The 21,516-nt window shown below is 34.4% G+C and overlaps 2 protein-coding genes across 5 annotated transcripts; one reads left to right on the top strand and one right to left on the bottom strand.

Moving 5' to 3' along the window:
• Window positions 1-5: 5 nt before the first annotated feature.
• On the top strand, window positions 6-1,025 carry LOC106790664. Its single transcript, XM_014755733.1, has 2 exons — window positions 6-538; window positions 609-1,025. The coding sequence occupies exons 1-2, from the start codon at window positions 396-398 to the stop codon at window positions 955-957; spliced, it is 492 nt and encodes a 163-aa protein (XP_014611219.1). The 5' UTR covers window positions 6-395; the 3' UTR covers window positions 958-1,025.
• LOC106790662 (protein purity of essence) lies at window positions 873-20,933 on the bottom strand. 4 transcript variants are annotated; one of them, XM_014755727.1, is made up of 35 exons: window positions 20,783-20,933; window positions 20,505-20,602; window positions 19,884-20,329; window positions 19,262-19,804; window positions 19,024-19,187; window positions 18,708-18,939; window positions 18,493-18,610; window positions 18,008-18,183; window positions 17,763-17,931; window positions 17,449-17,675; window positions 17,241-17,364; window positions 16,917-17,143; window positions 16,409-16,618; window positions 11,822-16,330; window positions 11,587-11,744; window positions 11,284-11,433; window positions 11,170-11,202; window positions 10,817-11,018; window positions 10,535-10,724; window positions 10,064-10,447; window positions 9,571-9,980; window positions 9,368-9,481; window positions 9,070-9,282; window positions 8,809-8,982; window positions 8,550-8,724; window positions 8,310-8,460; window positions 8,001-8,229; window positions 7,777-7,926; window positions 7,382-7,684; window positions 7,084-7,307; window positions 2,795-7,001; window positions 2,246-2,700; window positions 1,837-2,161; window positions 1,596-1,755; window positions 873-1,513 (listed from the first exon to the last, which is right to left on the bottom strand). In XM_014755727.1, the coding sequence occupies exons 1-35, from the start codon at window positions 20,902-20,904 to the stop codon at window positions 1,449-1,451; spliced, it is 15,837 nt and encodes a 5,278-aa protein (XP_014611213.1). In that variant the 5' UTR covers window positions 20,905-20,933; the 3' UTR covers window positions 873-1,448. The 4 variants fall into 4 exon arrangements, with proteins under 4 accessions (XP_014611213.1, XP_014611214.1, XP_014611216.1 ...); XM_014755728.1 differs by having other exon boundaries at window positions 18,008-18,162; XM_014755730.1 differs by lacking the exon at window positions 11,170-11,202.
• Between the last annotated feature and the right edge of the window lie 583 nt (window positions 20,934-21,516).

The raw sequence follows: 21,516 nt of genomic DNA, 5'->3' as shown, positions 1-21,516 counted from the left end.
AATTCACTTTATGTATACCGTTGAAAATAATTTTCTTACTACTATGTTTTAATTAACATTTAATAAAGTTACTATCGAAATATAATGCTCCTGACGTCATATACCTTTTTAAGCGCGCCAATTTTTAAATACAAATCCTTGCTTCTAAGATTGATCATAACATTATACATGTTTCATTTTTTATTTTCTTTATAATCATATTAGTTTTGAATCGTTATTATTATGTTTCATAATGACATACGATTGTCGCTTATAGTTTGTTTATATATAAATTGTATACTACGAATCCCAAATTCAATGTAATACCCTGAATTTTTATTCTTTCCAAATTCTAAATTCTTTGTATTGAAGTATATATTGCCCATAATAACTACAAATACTAATATTTTTTAAAAATGACTTGTTTGCAAGAATATTCCAGTGGCAATGGCGAAGGAGTTGCGGAAGCTATCGGAAATTGGGGTTTTTCTAACAGAACTTGTAACAGTGGTCAAGAACTTAGACGCTTGAAATGTTTATTTGCTAAAATGGATTGTTTGTAAGTAAAATCTAGTTTGAAAGTAATTAATTTCTGTCAAGAAATTCTATAGATTTTTAATCTATTCAAGGCGTACTACGAAACCTATGACGTATGTACAATATAATCGTAAATATGATCCTGAAGCGTGGCACGTTAAACCAAGTCCCGAGGGATGTAAGCCTGCATGGACATTTCCTGAAAATAGACCCTTAATAACTTACAATTCAGTAGGAGATATCGTACTCGTGTCCACTTTTAATAACGTTGCATCCGATTTAGCTTACAAGATACCTGGTAGAACATATATGTTGCATGGTGTAAGTACACATCTAAACATTATGAGTTACAAATATCTCCTTATCTTTGTTAATTTATTTTCTAGACAAACAAGTGGTATCGAAGAGATCCAGATTGTTGTCCGCAACCAAGTTGTTTAGCACCTCAGTGTACACAAATTTGTTATATTTAAACAATTGTATAACTTATAATAAACAAATAATATATGCGTATCATCGTTTTAACCGCACTCCGTGAGAAATTTTTTATCATAGAATTTCGAGGATATAGTAGAATAGTGAAATGATCACTTGGAAAGATTTTATTACACCGCATTTCATTAAAGCAAAGCTTGTTATAGCGTATTTACATATACATACATACATATATATGTGTGTGTATGTGTATATATATATATATATATATGTAATCTGTAACACACCTATATATACACGCACATAAGCATATTTAACACTAAGATACAGAGCATAGCATTAAAGAAGACTAATAGTATCCTTTTAATTTGTATGGAAATTTCTGCAAATAATCTTAATATAGGAGGATATTACTCGGAAATTTCTGGTAGTATACGTGAAAAATTTAGAAATATTTGCATTAGTTAAAAAAAGAAACTGATTGACTCTTTTTGTTTTCAGGCGAAACGTCGAAGTAGCTCAGTTATGTAAGTCAAAGGATTTGACACTTCTCCAAGTAATCCTAAAATATAATGATTATACGTTAGAAAAGTGTTTTAAAATAAATCAAATATAAATCAATAATTGGATAGTTTTCAATTTACCAAGAACGTCACAAAATTCTTCAAATGATGAGCAAGGCAACAATTCATCGCGATATGTTGCAAGAACTCGCTCCGAGGCTTTTAGCATGGCTTCGTCATTATGCCTAATATATTCAGCTAAGATCGAAGGCCACTTTTCATCATAGAGCACATTTATTTTCTATAATAGTCGATAAAATAAATAATTATTTAAGAAATATATTTTTTTCATTGTCCAAATAAGTATCCGAATGGTACCTACCCCGAAGAAATTAGTATAGATACAATCGATGAGACCTAAGAATATCAGAGTACTTTTATAAACATTATATTCTTTTACTGTTGTGTTGAAAATATTTTTCGTTGCGACAGATGGAGATTCGTGACGTTGATGAGCAAGTACGATAAATCTGTTGAAAAATGCAACTTTATATTTGTTCCAGCGATTAGGAGTAAGTAAAAGAACTGAAAGCGTGCACTGATATAATGGCCCGTCTGCTTCGTAGCAATTTTCTAGCCACGCTGCACTGGCTGAAGATTCCAAATAAGTAACCAGAGCTTTGTCTTCTCTGCTAGCCGTGCGTGTCCTATTAATATATAAAAATTAATATAAAGTTCGTCTGTGTGAGTTAATTCTAGTTAAAAATAAGTAAATAGTAATAATTACGTACGTATTAATCACGTATAATGCCATGTGTATTAGATATGGCACCATGTGCATGTTAGATTGGGGACCACCACCTCCGGTATCCTCGTGGAAACTTTTCTCTTGCGCAAAACGTAACAATAATAATTTTAAATCATGAATTGTGGATGGATAGGATATATCGCGATGGCTCGTGCACTCTTGCAGATACGTATTGTGTCTTGCTAAACAACTGGCGAATGCCGATTCCGGTACTTGCGGACCCCACAACGGAAGAAGTCCATTACATTTGGTATTAGCATTTTGCAAAGCTGCGCTCTCCCATTCGTCTCTGGCGCGTGCTAAACGAACGGCTGACATATGGCAGTCTACGTGTACCACGTTAAAATGAGTTACCGTGGTATATCCTACAGTCTTTCTCTGTTTCGTTTCAAATTCCTCAACGTTGCATCGTTTTGTAAATGTGTAAATACCTAATACCTATAGAAAAGAAAACAATAAAACATCCGATGATTTAATTTATTTATTATGTATAATAATCGTAATGAAGAAGACTTCAATAATATTAAATTACCATATTGGGCTTAAATTTATAACCCTCGCGACAAATGACGCAAACTAATCCACTTTCGTCTCCCAAATCTTCCATTTGTTGAAGAATCGTTCCACTCGCCGTTACTTGACCCTTATCGTTAGTTTGCATACCGAGCGCTCCTAATTGTCTTTCTCGCATTGCCATGGCCAAACGTTTCTTTTCGCTGCGCGTATGCTGCCTAGCTTCTTCGATTAATTGAGCAACACGTGTATTAGTACAAAGCGCTTCGAGTAAATTTTCTGCCAATGAACCAACGTGTTCGTCCGAAGATACTTGTTCCAATCTATGAATTATACTAATGGTAACTTGCGAAGCTGCTAATTGAGTCGGTTCGTGATCTGTCGCTAGTCCAGTGAGAAATCGTAAAATATATTTAAGTGCCGGCTTAGAAATAAAATCTTTTAATTCGTCACTATCCGTGCGAAGCAAAGTCGGCTTAACGCATGGCGCTTGTACAGTTATATATTCAAAGGCATCCTTTACTATACCCATATTAATAATATAGTCTTTCAATGTATTCCCTATAGCATTGCGTTCGATACCCTGCGTGAGGATACAAAATAGTTCCAACTTTTGTTCATCTTCTGGCGTGTGTTCAAAGTCAAATTTATAAAAATTGAGGACTTGCTTGAAGTAATCACAAAGTAAAGCCATTTTATCTTGATCACCGTAAGTGAGAGCTGCGAGTACCCTAGCAAGATGCGTCAGGACGTTGCTGCTTTGTCTCACAGCTGCAGATTGCGTACATGAAAGAAGCGCTTTAATATGTTCCGGGCCTCCAAGTGTACGCGAGAAAGCTTCGAATGCACTGAGAGGTTGAGAAGCTGCATTAGCTAAAATTGTTTCCATAATATCCAAAAGTTGTTCCGTTACTTTAGATTGCGAATTATCGGACTCGGTGGCCAGACAACGTTGTAGAACATCTAATAGAACGGTAACTGCTCCTAATTCTGGTTTACTTAATACATCTTGATTCTTTTTCACTTTGACGCATAATCTAAATAGTTTTAATAGAACTTGAAGAAGCGGCCCAGCTCTGGTAACGTCTTGTATGGCTGCCAATCGATTCAACATAACATGCAAGCCTCCGCAATCGGCTAATACATTTGCCATTTTATATACTTCTTCATTGTTAACCTCTTGTTCGCTATTGGCATTTAAAGTTTCAACAAATTCTTCAGTCGCATCACCGAGAAGTCCTCGCATTCTATATACGACGCGCATTGGATCAGATTCGCCTCCTTCCACTAACCAAACTTTTTTATACACTTCTTTGACTTGAAGATCCAAACTAATAATCTTATTGTTAACGAGTAGTTCCATTCCGTTATCATCTTCCAATAAAGCTACCAACTCGCAATCCTGACAGATTTTATTTTTAACATCTCGCATTAATGGACCCAAACCAGGTTCCAAACTACTGTATGGATTGCCCAACATTCTACCTTGCAAAAAATCTTCTTGTTGAGGGTCTTTCTCAAGTATCAGGAAAAATTCTCCGACATCATTGTCTTCTGGATAAATAATGGAACAAAGTCTTTCGAAAATAAATACCGGCGTACGTACATCTTGAGGACTATATTTTTGGACAGTTTCAACGCAAACGGCCATAAACGCTTTCGTTTCTTCCTCCGTTCCAGTAGTCATTTCTTCTAAAAGTTCTAATAATTTTTCTTGCGTCTCATCGATAAGTCTGGTTCTCTGGACGACGAGTCTTCTCAGCGATAAGTAACCATTCAAAACTGCACCCACGAGTCTTCCTTTATATTGTTGTTTTATATTTTCCTGTTCTAAGAAAGTTGCTAGTAATTCTGTTAACATTTTTAAAGAGTATCCTTGAGCTAAGTCACTGGTCAACGTCATTTCTTCCAATCTATGCAATTCTTCTATTTCCCTAGTTAATAATGCAGCCAGTAAAGTCATCACACCGCGGACAGCCAAGAATTGTTTCCAAGGTGGTTGTCTAATAAGACTTTCGTACAGCGTAAGAAATTCTGTACTGCTTTCTCCAGCTGTACGCATTTCTTCCAGATAACATGTCAGCAATACAAGAATTTCTTTTTTCCTTTCGGTCCCTTGGCAAAGACTTTCGACCATGTTACAAGCAACTTGTCGTGCCAATCGTGAACTAGGATTGAAGAGAACCTCTTTCAACCATGCACCGTCCGCTAATTTAAGTTGTTGCATTCCATGATGCCTCATGCATCGATATTGCCACCTGTGACCATACTTCTCCATAAGATATAATATACGAGTTTCACCTTTTTTCAAGGGTTTACTCGGCACTGATTCAGTTTTCCTCGCTGGCATTCGTTGAAGCCATTCGGTATAAGAATGCTTGGCATCGCCATTAAGCCATTTTTCTACGTCAATGCTAACACCTTCCGGTGGTTGTATAGTTGCAACTGATTCAATAGTTTTATCCTTATTTTTTTTCGAAACTGGTTGCTCAGGTTTGATAAGACTTTGTAAAATTTTCAAACACGGCAATATAATACTATCCATGACTACGGGACTCTTCGATTCCTTGCATGCCATTAAAAATAGTTGCATGACGCAACGTAGCTTTTGTTCCCAACATGAATCCTGTTTTTGAACGAGAGCAGCGAGTAATGCCATTTCGTGTCGTACAGCGAGAGAAAGATCGGACGTTGCGACTCTTCCTCGTAGGGTTAAAGTAATCCGTCCAGTTAAAAGAGAACACAATTCTTTGGTAGATTGCGCATTGTCTCTGGTAACGAGACAGAGTAATTGTCTAACTTCTTCTTGCATTTGTACCGTTCCCTTACGTAAATTATGTTCTACGAGTTCCTGAATCAATCCTTGTCTGCACAATACGTCTCTGGCAATGGTATTGGTTGCTAGAGCACGTAGCAATGTTAAACAATGTTCGGTCGCAGCCGAGGCACAACCATAACATCGTCCGGGTGGGGGAACAAACGTATCGTTTTTCGCGCTAGTCTCGTTTCTCGTGTACGTAATCGTCGATTGATTTTGGCCACGTTGATTTCTGTCGTATGCAACTAATTCTCGGCGACAAGCTAAAACCTTTTGTATGATCTTACTCAATTCTTCAAAGGAAGTTTTACATTCTCCGCAATATCTTTGAGCCAATAATTGGATAGCACGATTAACTTGGGTATTGCCAGATATTTGAACTCCTTCTTCCAATCCTCGATCTAATCTGTGTTCTGATATTTTAACGAGCAACATTTCCAAAGTGGGCTTATGGGAAATCAGATTTTTATAAACTCTATCAGCTTTTTCTAATAAAGTGTTAATGCTTACTGCTGCTTTTTTTCTGTCATCGTCATTTTCTATTGGATCTACCGCACAACAAGGACGAGCAGTTAAAGTATAATCGAATTTAGCATATTTACAAAAACCACAGGAATGACACAAAAATGGATCTTTTTCGTCGTAATTAATGGCTCGACATTTGTGACATTGAAAAACGTTTTCTCCGCAATTAGCACAAACACCTGGATTTGCAGGTACGCTAGCGGAACACCTTGGACATTGCAAAGTTTCCGAAGAGGCTTGAATATTTTCGTAAAAGTCGGCATACTCGATCATTAAATTACAAGCCACTATTGGCAATGGGAATTCCATTTTTATTTCCGTTTGTCCTTGCGACAATGAGATTTGCTTAGCCTTGTGCCACATCGCGTGCTTATTTTTCAATTCGACCACTGCTTGGACAGATCGATTATTGTAGTAAACGTTAATAGTACGCACCATCTTCGTCCTTTTCAAATCACCGATGCGTAAAGTTATTCTACTTATGGTGTGGCTACCGATCAATTTAACTATTTGAGTCGTAGTTGTAAATTTAGAATCAACCTTAATCGAGGACAGTTTGATAGTGGCCATCGACACTTCTGGATTATTACATACAAGACATGGCTCACTTTCCAAATAATAACCATCCAATTCTACGTACTGAGCTAAATTAGCATAGAGATTCGCATTTGGATGTTGAGCAAGTAATTGATTTTGTGCGCGTAAAACTGTAACCGCCTGTTCCATGTACGAATACATCTTTTTCCCGGTATGAGGAGTTTTCAAAGAGAAATATCCTAACAGATCAACAAATTGTGCAGCTTTACGCCCGTAAGCTGGAAGCAAAGGCCATAGACGCCAAAGAATATCTAATAAGCGTTCTTGATCGACTGGGCCACAATTTCTGAAAATAAATTTAATAATTTGTAAAAATGAATGATCTTAAATGCTGCTATTAACAAATAAATTAAATATTATTATCATACTTGTAAATAGCCAATATCAGTGAGTGTGCCTGCCAACGAACGTTCGTATTATTAGTTTCCAATAAAAATGTTTGTATAAACTTTGTCAGTAATGCAGGAGAAACTTGTTTCTGAATTTGTTCTACCAAAGTAAGACATTGCGCTTCTTCAAACTTTGCTTCCGTATCAGAATCTTCTGATTTTTCTCGATCGCGGCGTTCTTTGGCGTTCGATGATTTAGTATCCTATATTTAATAAACATCAATGAATGAAAATGTTTTATTAAAACATTATTATCAATTCAATGTAACTAATTTACCTTTGTTTTTACATCTTTTGCTTCTTTTGATTTATTATTCGAACATATAGCACACTGCAGCAATTGAAGTACCGTAGAACTTACACCTTCGTCCAAAAGAGTAGAGACAGAGAAAAGATAAGCTAAAACGGTATTTTCATTCAAGCAAAATCTTTGCCAATTACCAGTACGGCTACTTGCTATTTCTACACAATATTTCAAATGTTCGATTAATTCTACTAATGAATCATAAGAAAGATTAATAGAATGAGGATGTAATTGCTGGGGATCGTATCCTCCGGTAGTACAACATTGTTGCACTGCCTATAAAATTGATAAAAAACAGAATTAATTTCATTTTAATTATGATCTACTTTCAAAGACAAATAACATCCTTAAAAAACATTTATAGTTACCTGTATATGAGAAATAAGAGCATGTAAGTCACGCAATTGTCTGTATTTTTCTTTGTTACCGCAGATAAATAATAACAATTTGCGTACTTGCCTTCTCACAAATGGTGTTTGATAGAGCATCATATATTCGCACAAGTATAAGTACCAGGGCTGTGTAAACGAAATTAATTTTATTTTACTAGAATATCTTATTTAACTATCAACTTACATTATTAAGTACTTACTTGATCAAATGCTGGCTGAACTGTATTACTTTCCGAATATTTATGCACTTGATATGGTAAACGCAAAACCATTTCTGTCAATAATTGAGGATACGGCTCGAATACATCTGCTGCATGTCCTTTTACATACTGCCGCAAAAAGAATGGCGACATATCGGGTGGTGAACTTGTTAAATGCTCCTTAAGTAATAAGCCACCAATCATATTTCCGGTTTCTTCGCTAGATGTTCTAAATATATAAACATTATCGTTTATAAAATTGTGTATATGATTTATAAACATATATTACTACTATAAAGAAAGGCGTACGTTTTCCAATACTCTAATAATGCTTTTAATAACGTCAGGCAATAATCTATAACACCTGCTTTGCTAAGTATTATGGCAACCGTTTGTGAAACAAAATTTGGATTTTCCGATGGAGATTTAGTATTATACTTGGAGCGAGACATTAGAACACCTATAAATAAGAAAATATTATTACTTAAAAAATGGCTTATATGTGTTTATAAGAAAAGAAAAAAAAAACTATTGTACATAAATACTAACTGAGTAATCGCATGATAACCAAGTGCACTTCTTTTTTATTGGTACGTTGACAAATATTATTTGTATCGGGCTTATCTATTTCTAATTCTTTTACCAACATGTGAATTAAACGTTCTACGCACGCTCTATCTCTCTCATCTTGACCATCCAAATCAGATGTTAACATTAAAATTACCTAAAAACGATTATAAAAATTATTCATTTAAAAAGAAAGTATATTCTTAAAATATAATATTACTAAAGATTAAAAATTACATACTTGCATATATGGTATTACGAGTACGCCAGGAACATTTGTTAAGTCGGGTATAAATTGTGTAAGTTTATCCAATAATAAAAGTTGTATGGAGTGAAGTTTCGTTGCTCCTTCAACGCTCGTATCGCATTCTTGTTCATTAGTTTGCTCTTGTTCGGTACTTTCTTGTTCTGTTGTCTATGGACAACGTAATGAATATTAAATTACCATTCGTTTTTATTCCCTCTGATAAAAAATATTGACATCAATAGTACATTAACTTACGCTAACAGACGCGGTAGCGCCTACAGAAGCAGTTTCAGCTAGTGTTGCTTGATTAGTACTACTAGTCCCAACCGGAGTTGCATCGGTAGCCGTATTGTCACCATACGCAGAACTTCTTCCTGAAACATTCTGCTCTCCTGCCATGCTATCGACGGCACTTCCTCCGCTTTCGCTTCCGCTGCTTTCACTACCTTTGCTACCACGACTGCCACCCTATCCGCAAAACAAGACAATATATATATATATATTAATTTTAAATATTCCTTTTCATCGTCGATTATCAGAAATAATTAATTACTTGTTCTGCTGGTGACGTTCTCAAAGTACTGCCATCGGTAGCAGCTGTTGATCCTTCGTCATCCGAACCACCCGCAGATGCAGTCGTATCAGAATAATGACCTCCTTCGTGACCCTGAAAACAAATAGATGCAGTAAATAATTAAACTCCAATGTATAATTATATACGTATGTGTTATTAGATATTTATTCATGAAAAATTACCTGGGCTGTATTTAAAGATTGAACCATTCCCTGAGCAGCCAAAGTTTGTATGTTGTGGAATATAGACCCACCTAAATTTCTTAAAGTTTCAAAACCTTGCCTTAGGGTTTCTATATCGGCCGAATCTTCGTGATCTTCCAAACTTAATGCAATTGCGATCTGAACCACTGTTTCGTCTGCATCAGGAGGAATACGAAGCAATTGTTGTAAACTACCAGGTCCAAGGAATGCTTCGAGAGGATTAGCTCTTCCATCGGCAGGACCTTGATTAGCAATTGCTCCAAGAAGTGCTACTACTTGATCTACCGCTTCAACGTGATATTGTTGTTCGGGTTGTTCTCGTGTTGCAGTACTTTGCGATGGTCGAGAAGTCGCTGGAGCAGATGGCTCTTCCGCTTCTACAGCTGTACCTATAAATATGACATTTAATTATAATATTATTATTATTATATTTTATGTAATAATATCTTTGACTTCTCTCTGTAATTTATACCTGGAGTATTGCAATTAGGTGGACTCGGTATGTATACCCGTCTCCTTTTATATCTCGGTCTTAGTACTCTTATTATAGCATGCTTAGCACTGAAACTAATTGTTGTATCCGAAGACAATAGTAATTGCAAATATAATTTTGCAGCTAGGGGTGTATTACTATCCACGTCGCATGTAGTAAATGCATGAATAATTTCAACGAGTGCATGAACCGTTGCTTCGGTATGCGTTAATCCTGGAACTACGACTGGTGCAAGAGCCATGTTCTTTGGATATGCTGCATGTAACAGCCATAAAACTTCTGTAAGCTGTATGACTAAATGTTGATTGCCATCTGCACTTGTAAGACTTTTCATATTCGAACGATCAGCTTCAAAAATGGGTACTGAAATTATAAATTAAGACATATATTATTACCAATATTATCTTTGTTGTTGATTATCAAATCATTGTGCATTAATCGATTAATTACTTTTACTTTCATCCATGGGTTTATTGGTATATTGTTCTGCAAATTTGGCGAGATTGTGTGCCCTGCATATAGCAATTCCTCTTACAATAAGTACAAGTCTGTAGAAATTTTCTGCATCTATATTACGTGAATCCTCAATCTCTCTCATTGTTTTTAATGTCTCGAGTACATGAGAAAGTAAAACCTGATCCTATAATAAAAAAATATTAACAAATATAATTTATTAATCTCTCTCTTTCTTTAAATTTTTTTAAATTAGATATACTTATAAAAAACTCTTACTTTATGGAAGTGATACATTTGTTTGGAACTATATAGGGCAGCAAGTAGGGCCGTTGTATTCACTTGCACTAATGGAGGTGTTGGTAACACCAAAAGTCGTGATGCCATGTCAACTGCTGCTGTTCTTAATGGTAATTTGTTATCATCATTTGAGGATAAATTAAACGATAATTCCAAAACCTCCAGGATGCTTGAAACCATCCTGTAAAATAATTAAAAATCATGTATATATTATACGGTAATTAATTTATATTTTATAAACTAACGCGCGCTATTATATTCTATGTGTGCGTGTATATATATAATTTTTCATTTATTTATTTAACAGATTTATTTATATTCATATTTCTTACCTTTCTACATTGACAGAATTGTCCTTTGTCAATCTGTGGCATCGTAATAATAAAACGACATCTTTATATAAATTGATTCAACTTAAAGTATTACGTTTATAAATAAAAACTTACCTGTTGATAGAAGATAAAGGTGCTGGAGAAACAATAGTATTGTCTGCCTCGCTACTAATAGCAGGTATGTGTGCCGATGTGGATTGACCACCAGGTAAAATTTCCTCAGTTTCTTCTGGCCAACCAAATGCATCTTTATTTTTTCCATATCTAATAAAATATAATGAATTTAATTACAATCTATTCTTATATGTATGTAATTAACTGAACTTTGTTAAACTAAAAGCGATAGTAAAATAAAAACTATTGAAAAAAGTTTCACTTAAAAAATGATATTAATAAAATAAAATAAAATAGACAAACATTTTAATGGAGTCAACCATTATGACACCTTCGGCATCTTGAGAAGGACCAAAAGTGATGGTCAATTTTTTGTCAGCTAGCAAACTTTCTTCTCTCGTTAAAGGAATATCAAACCACCGACTTCTAGTCAATGTAGTTCGTATAGTTCTACCAAATACCTGAAACGAATAAATAACATATTATATATGTAACATTTTTATAATATATTTATGGTATCGAAAATTTATTAACTTACTACAACAAATAAAGGTGCCCTCTGAATATCTTGATTTCCAAGTAACACTCTTATCCCGGTCATGACTAGAATCGCATCGTTATTTGTAACTTCTACGTTAAAACCCATAGCTTTTGTGGAAACAACGTACATTCCAGTTGTATTTAAGCGATGCTTGATTTGGGCTACATTATAAATTTGTAGAAGATCGTTACCGCCATATTCGACGTCGTTCATAACTTGACAGTGTTCAAAAAAGTCTATAGGAAATGTAACAGAGCCTGTTGGTTTAGTTGTTTTATTTGTTTTCTTTTTTCTCGTTGGCTTGATTCCCGTCATCGTACAATTAGGTTGTATTGCAGATGACATCCAAAATCCTGTTTGTTCCATTCCAGCCATATAAATTCTTAAACTTCCATCCTCGCATAACAAAATCAATGTTGTACGATGTTCCGCATTTGAGCTTGGATGTCTGATGGCAACCATATCCATAATTTTGGCTTTCGCCGGTAGGACTTTAATCTCTTGGATCATAATAACATCCGGCTTAATCATTAATATAACAGGATTGTTACTCGTTTGTAAAACAGAACAAACTAATCCAGGATGGTTGACAACTTCGCTCCATTGACAAAGAGGCTGTGGCTGGTTGTTATTAGATTTATTTCCGTTTGTTTTATTACTACTGAGATTTATTTGAAATACAACTGTAATGTCAGAATCAGTATTTTTGAGAGGTGCAATAAAACTTTTCCCACACGCATAACTGAAGAAAAGTAACTGCAATGCATGAGAGTAATAAATAGATACGCCACCACCTCCAACTTGTCCATTATCTTTTATCTCTGAATGATAAACATCCAATGTATTAGTCACATAAAACGGCCCATCTTTGGCTAAACTTTCTCCATCCATCGCTTGATTGTAAATATATCCTACAGAAGACATAAGTAATAAATGGAATACTCCATTTTCCGAGTGTATAAATGTACAATCTCTTATTTTGCCCGTTGGTACTAAGAAATAATATTGAGGGCTCAGTATATCCTTAGCAAGATCATAAATTTTAACAAAATCTGCTGTAACTAATGCCAATTGAGTCTGACAACCGGGAAGCCATAGAGCTTTTATAATAAAGTTTCCAGTTTCAAGTAGAGGATGCAAAACTAAATGGTCAGATACTGTTCCAGAGCTGTTAAAAGTAAGTACGTGACAGTCCTTAAAACCACAAACAGCTAAGAAATCTTCATTCCATTGATTTCCAGTTATTGAAAGCACAGTAAAAGGAATTGGAGCAGATGCCAGTCTGGTCAGTGTGAGTTTTCGCTTAGAGGAGTCAGCTTGTTTCAATAAAGCACTGAGCTGCAATACAGTTATCTTTCCTTTTTCATGCGAAACCGCTAAATGTTGCCTTTTACCATGGGGAGATGATAAACAACACATAGCAACGCGTCGTATCATATGTGCCGACAATAGTTGTCTGATTGTCTGTCCTTGATCGCCCGAATAATTCATTCTTACATTTTCAAAAGCACCTTCCTGAGATCCTAACGTTGGTAGCATAAGTTGATTAGTATGTTCAAATTTCTTTTCCAAAGTATGCAATTGCTTAAGAGCTTTCTGTGCTCGTGCATGGCAGCCAACTGGTGAATTCTGTTGACAACAAGCGTCTACTGCAGGTATCAATGCATAAATTAAATCCATCAACGACGAGACCAATCCACTTTTCCATAAATGTGATTGTACCCATTCTTTGGAACTTTCGAGTTGTTTCGCTAAACGCTCTTGCTTTTGTTTATCACGTCCAGCTCTCTCATGTTTATCGTAAAAATGTATAGGACTTGAAGTTTTTTGTCTTAAACTACTGGTAAGAAGCGCATTATTCTCTACGGGTGCTCCGATGGTATTATACGACGCATTATTGCTTGTTTGATGTTCCGACGTTTGAGGACTACGTTTTATTAGTGCTTGACAAGATCCGTCATCTTTGGCACCGCAATCGCAGAAAAAATTTCCATACTTCGCGTATGTAACGTCGTGTCCTCTATGACAAACACGCGCACAAACAGTGCATACACCAACTCCGTCCACCATATTACAAGTATGACAATGATACCAATGTTGATTCATAAACTCCTTCTGAGTGATTGTAAAAGTACATAACTTATTGCAAAGACTATCTTCGTCAGAATCCTCTACCGCACTGTCGTCTTCTTCGTGCGGGATTTCATCCAACCAATCGCTATCGTTAATATCATTGATCGGTGTAATACCTTCCCAAGGTGGACTGGTAGCTCGATCCAATGCTTGTATTTGCGGCGGGCAAACTGCATTAGCTACGTCGGCTATATAATTCAACATGCAACAACCACCTTCAATATATGGCGACGATTTGTCCAAAGTTTGTGGATCTTTATTCATTAATTGTTCTTTGCAAAGTTCAACCCATTCTGTTGTAGCTTTAAATAACATTATATGACCTTTGTCAGATCCAACATCGGCCAAAGTTGACATTATGTGCATTAATTCTGAGAAGCCATTGCCTTCGATTGCAGGAGATAAAATATGATATCCCAATGGTATAAGCGCCTGTAGTATAGTCACTGCCACATCTTCATTCACAGTACTTCTTTCTTTCACAATATAATTTGTAAGTGCACATAAGAATCGGCTATTTTCATGTACCGAATGTTGATCGTCATTTGTATTTGTAACTTGATTACTATTAACAGATCCATCGGATAATAAAATTGCCCACTGGACTTGTTCGCTATTGGACGCGTTATTTACATCTTCCACTTTCTGGCCATCTTCTGCACTACCTGATGCAGTTACCAACGAGTTTGCAGTAACTACTGTAGGCGTTTGAATGTTCGTAGAAGATGCGCTCGGCGATGCGTTGGATACTCCAAGAATGATATGTCGTAACCATGTCTGAAGTTTTGCATTAGGGATGTTAGTAATGTTTAAAACAGACTTACAGAGTCGTTCCACAGCTTCGTCATGTCCCTTTTCTGCTACTTTAAAAAGTGCATTGAAAAAATGTAAGACGTGAGTACTAAATTGTTGAGTTAGTCGTGGCGATATTATCGATAATAAAACAGCTACGAGAGTATGATTCGTATTCGGTGCAAAAAATAAATCTAAGGCTTTGCGTCCAACTTGTTTATCCAATAAATCTTCCCAATACTTTATGCAACGTTTGAGAATCTTTTCATCAACGGATATGCCAATAGATTCGTCCGTATTATTCGTGTATTCAATAATTAAATTGTTTGTATGGTTCAATACAAATAAATGTTCTTGTAATTGGCGTGCCTCACTATCATTATCGCCTATCAATTTGGTTAAGATTTTTCCTGACATATCTTGAAGATATTCCATGCGCGCATCCATCGATAAAGAAATTAATATATTTACAGCTTGAGTGTGTACATCTGACTGCTCTGGCACCGTTGTAGGAGTTACATATTCCATCATAAATGTGATAAGAGAATGAAGCAGATTCTTCAAAGATGGATTAATAGAAAATGTAGGATATTCGGAAAGCGAGTTGATATGATGATTCACTGTTGTTAAAATGTAACTCTCAGCAGGTATTATATCATTAGCATACGTATTCCATGGTACGTGTGCAACATTAATAGATTTCCATTTATCTAAGATGGATCTGACATTATTGGGTAAGTACGTTACCAATGATGCTTCTACCGCCCAATTAGCACCTGCTATAAAAATAACATTGTCAATTATCAAATAATCTTGCAAATTGTACTTGCTTTGTACATCTGAAGAATCGAGCATTTGATATAATATGCTTGACTGACAGGATCGTAAAATAGCTTCTGTTAACGAAAGAAAATGCGGCAAAATATCAACTATTATTTTATTCAAATTTGACGAGTTGAAATCGGAAATTTGCGAACACTTAGAAGCTTCAATATTGTCGGTAGGACTCTTGGATATACTTTCATCCATAAGAACTTGTAACTTGCCAATAATGGCAGCTAATATACACAAGGAGCTGAGTTTTGGTAATGACTCTTTTGGCATTATCTTAGCGTCAGTACCTATATCTGGTTTTAAAGACGTAATACAATTTTTGGCAAGCGTAATATCATATTTAAGCGAATTCACGGTTGATGATACCGTTTTTAATAAATTTTCAGCATACTGCGTATATATTCCTTGCTTGACCAAGCAGTCTTTCATCCAGCCAGTAAAAGTTTTATAGGCAGTTCTAGGTCCCCAGATCAAAGAATGAAGTAACATTGGACCAGCTGGTATCTCTTCTCCCAGAGCAAGTTTATCCATATATGGTGTGGAAGGAGGCAACATTAATAATAATCGCCAACATATTGAGAAACAATATTGAATAGCACATAGTCCAGTAAATGTCATTTTATCTTTACTATCTGATGTTTTTCTGGGCATATCTGTCTGCATCAAAACATTAAGGATATCTATCAATGCGTCTACTAATAGAGGATACTTCATTTTATCCGGTGTACCCAAAATAAAATTACAAGCCTGTAACCATAAAAGAAGACTAAATATAGATATCTATTTGAATAAATATTAACATTCATATTAAATATGATAACCAACCAATCCATCTAATTTTGGTGTATCTTGATTATTAAAATCAGCAGTGGATAAATTATAAAAACGAGGCTTCATAGAAAATTCATCTTGCGAGCAAAATTTACGGTAGTTGTCTTCAATTTCTGCCCATGGCGTAAATATTCTGGATGCTTGTTTGTTACCATCTTTAACATCGGAGACTAAACTTGTCGCAGAAAATAGATTCCATTGTACCTGAACAACATAACATAACATCATTTTGTACATATTATACTACATGTTATACAAATTTTTGTGTACGAGAATTTTACTACCAGTCAGATGTCATTATCAGTCTGCTGGCCCTGTTATCTCTATCTTTTTATTCTAGTAAAGATTGTTATTACTTTTGCATCTGGTTAGTTTAATATACCAATATGTATGTGTGTGTGTGTATGCACACACACACGTGATATATTTTATTTAAAATGATAGAACTACCAAATGCTTGTGAAAATACAAATCATTTTAAGATATTCATTCATTTTTTTACCTGTTCGAGCAATGTAGGAGGTGCATCATAAAGATGTTCCATAAGATACTCCAATAAAAGTAGCAAACGTGATAAATGCAATAACTGATAATCTTTCATTGGTGTCTTAACAGCCTCGCTACAACGAACTGCACCACTGCCAGTTAAAAGTAACACCGATTTCTTTTGCATTAAATTAAGGCAATGAAATAAAAATAAAACTAATTGCGCGTGTTCAACATTTAAATCTAAAAATATTAATTGAATTAGTAATCGTTTTCAGTTATCCAATAATACATTAACTATGTATAATAAATGCAATAATAAGATATATTCTATGCAAACCTTCATTTTCAGCTTCAAATGTTGTTGGTGGATTACATACATTTTCGACTAAGGTCGTTACCAATCTATGCCATATACTTATACAAGCAGCTTCTTTCTCTGCTTGAGGTTTTAATAATAATACCTATAAATGAAGATACTCGTAAGAATTCATGATATAATTAATCCTAGGAGGAGTAAACTAATGTGAAAAAAGAAGATTAAAAACCTGCGCTAAAACACTGAGCGTTCTGGGATACACTTGTAAAGGCCAAGTAGAAGTTGTACTGGTTTCAATTGACCAAGGATTAACACTAAGATGTTGAAGCAAAGTATTTTGTAAACTTTCGCTTAATGTATTATGTGCAAGTAAATTATGAGTATAGCAACTCAAAGCCTGCGAAAATTCAGCATATAATGCGCCTAAAGTAGGGCCGTAGAATACTGAAATAGTTCCTACAAAAGAGAAAAGATATTAAATAATAGTATATATTACAGATATAAATTTCAATCAGATAATTTTTCAATTATACGAGTACCAACCTGTTTCGGTTCTAGCAGTTTCATGATCCAAATCTCTTATTATTGCTGCCAATATAACTATTTGTTGCTCTACTAATCCATTGACAACATATTCACGAACGTATGCACTCCTACTACCAATTAAGTGTTGATTCATAAATTGGAAAATTTTCGTTGCCAATGAAATATACTGTAACCAAGATAAAAATATTGTCTGGAGACCTAACTCATATATGCAATAATAAAAAAAATGATTAATAACATACACCGTGCGGTTCACGATTATCCGGAACAATGATAATTGCAGTATATTCGGCACTTGCTTCATTGCTTGGTTCTTTAATGGCATTTGCAGGTGGCCCATCAGAAGGAGCCAGAGTTTCCTCAAACCAAAGACCCAAAATAGGTTCGCTGTCCTCCTCTACCGACATAACAGTTTGTTCTATATCATGAAGATATACCAGGAAGTTAGTAACAGCGACAAAGTATAGAGACAGGAATACAACTTTTAAATTGAATCAAATGATACGATAGCTACCATTTCATTGATAAGCATATATGAAGCTTTATGAAATACACTTAATTTTTGTTATGTCATTTAAATACTAATGAAAATATTAAATGTAATTTGCACAAAAGAGAACATATATAAATAGTTAATAAAATAGTAAATGTATAAAATATTTAATAATATTACTACAGATTAAGAAATACATAAAAATATATATATATAAATGATTTTTACAGTTACCTTCATCCGTTGAGTTTTCCGAACAACTCAGAACATCCTCATAATATGTGGTAGAATCAGATTGACTTAAAGTGTCACCCTCTAAAGGATGTTTCTGTATTCTTTTTAATGTACAAGCCTACACAAATAGAAATACAGTGAATTTGTAGACGATCAATAGGTGATTGCAAATCTTAATCATAATATTTGTATTCTACGAAACATTAATATGTTACCCTTTTGTAACTAATAGTTGCTAAATAAAATAGTAAGTGATTGAGAGGTACAGCTTGTAGGAATGTAACTGCTCTTTGAAGTGCAGTAGCAGTAGACAAGATATCTAATGGCGCTGGCTCAGGAGAGGAAGAATCTGTACTAGCTTCTATAGACACATCTTCGAGAAGAGCACTCATCAAAGTTAATGCATGTGATGCCAATGCTACAGACAATACTCCAAATCCTTGTTGACTGTAAATGTAAATACTTATATTTTCCATTACAAATTTTTTCCTATTAATTAATTATATTTATTATCTAATAAATTTTCATTACACTTTCATCAAGTTTACACGACCAGTTCCATCTCTGGCTTTGCTAGGTGATTTTCCTTTTTCATCTTTTGCTTTATCCGCTGCGCTAAAACTGCTTACTGATAATTGAGCTTGCAAGCCAGCAACTAATAACCAAACTCCGATCAATAGATGATTTTGTAGAATCTGATTTAAATGATCATTATAATAAGTATTATAAAATATTATTGGGTATTGTATAAAGAGAATCAACAACTCACATGACCACCGGCACGCGTACTGTTTTTAATTATATTTGAAACTAATCCAAATATCTCTAAACTTTTTTCCACGACAGTTATGGCTAAGGCATCGTATTCTTCCTGAATTCTGCCTGCATCCTCTGCATTTTTTGTGCTTTGACTAGCTTGAGTATTTCCAGATGTATTGGTACTGCATTTAGGAGACACTGCATTTGTAATTCCAACGATACTTGATGCAGCTGCATTAGTAATCGAGCAATACAAACAAGACATAGCTAGCGTTGATAATTTTTCTAATTTTACGTGCGTCAACGGTTCAAAGATAGGTAATGATAATACGCTATGCACGATATTTATGTCATTAACTACCAAATGCAAGCTGTGTCGTATTATATGAGCGTCGCAAGCATTTGCAGGTAAACTAAAACTTTTTTTATTTAAATATATTTGGTATTTGCGAGCGTATCTCGATACATGGGGAAGATTAGCGCATATATCCAGCAATATATCGCCTGCACCCATACTTTGAAGAGTGTTTATATTGTTTGCTACAAACATCATCTGAAATAAATCAAATATGGAATAAATAAATGTATTAAATGTCAAAATAAAACAATAATACAAAATTAGAGAAATTAACCTTTGTTTCTGTATGGATCTCATTGTTTGTAGTATCGGTTGAGTTTTTATTACTTTCAGCAAAATTTTCAGTGATAAAGGATACAGGTTGCGCAAAATCTTGTAATGGCATTGTTAATTGCTCAAGAATACTGCTCGATAAATCGCTATGCGTACGTTTTGTCTCTTTCACACACTGCGTAGAAGTATCTTTTTCTTTTCCAGATTGTGGAGATTTTATTTGGGAAGGTACTTTAGCATTCTGTATTACTGTAATCAATGCTGTTTCTTCTGTTGAAGAGAGTAAAGTTTGGCCAGTACATAAAGCACGTATTGGTAGAAGTAACTGTTTAGTAGTTGATGCATTAGCATCTCCAAGATGAGTCTGTTGTTGTCGTAATATGCCGACAAGATACTGGAGTAATATTTTGCAAGCTTGACATACCGTTGGTATTTGACTTTTAACATCTACAAGGATATAAGAATACTAAATTGTATATTTATATATAGATATATAAAAATGCATCCAAATTATACAATTTGAATTTAATCGAAAATATTATCGTATGATAAAATATGAAAATCTTTATAAAAAAACAGTTGCATTAAAAGTTGTCAAAGAAGTAAAAATGGAAAGACTTACAGGAATTAGCAAAATTACTAATGTACTCTGCAGAAAGAGCAGCGACAGACGTGTAGAATGTTTCATATTGTTCTTCGTGTGCGATAAATTTATTCTCACTGTAACAAATATAAGAAAATCATAATAATGAAGAAAGAAGTTAATAATTGTACTTATTTTTGTTACCCTGAACATCCATTTCTATCCTGTCATAATGTCAAATTGACTAGTCGTGAGATTACAAGGCAAATATATGAAGAAAGTATACAAAGGAAATATGATCGATTAACAGTACTTACTTTTTGACGATATTCTTTATAAGTTCTATAACGCTATTTTTATTTAAAGAACCGGACGATGCGACTAGTATTGGTTTTATAGTCGAGAACCACTCGTCGTTACCACCACTTTTCGCCGCCATTTTAAAGAATGATACATTTAACTGTATCACGCAATACGAAACCAGAATAGAATACGAACAGGGTTGCCAACATAAAATAGACAATTATTTTTTTTCTACATTATTACATGAAATATATACTCGGAACGATTAATTACGTTTGATATTTAATCGATTGATCAATTAATAATATATTTTCCTATAATATGCAACAATCAAATTTGTATCTTTTATTTTGCAATACAATCATCTATTATTTTCTTTCCAAATATATGTAATCCTAAGAATACTAATATGCGCGCGCACGTGTGCAATATATCGATATATATATATTGCACTACTTAACTAATATTTAAATAGTTGAAAAAATAAGAAAAAAGGAATATTTTATTTTGAGACGTCTTCTAGGGATTTTTGATACTACCATAGAAAATGATTCGTATAGAAAGTGTAAAGCAGCAACCCAAGACAGTCCCTTACATAAGAATAAAATAATAAATGTTAATATTTTTAATAGAATTATTTGTATTCATACATTAAACATGATTCATAATTGCCATTACTAATAAATTTTCAACTTTTTTTTTTTATAATGCTTTATTGCATATTCTTATAAGCAGAGAGATTCCTAAA

The sequence above is a fragment of the Polistes canadensis genome, unplaced genomic scaffold (assembly GCF_001313835.1).
Source record: "Polistes canadensis isolate GaletaPanama2010 unplaced genomic scaffold, ASM131383v1 scaffold_254, whole genome shotgun sequence".
Lineage (NCBI taxonomy): Eukaryota > Metazoa > Arthropoda > Insecta > Hymenoptera > Vespidae > Polistes > Polistes canadensis.
This window is presented reverse-complemented; position numbering and strand designations above follow the sequence as displayed.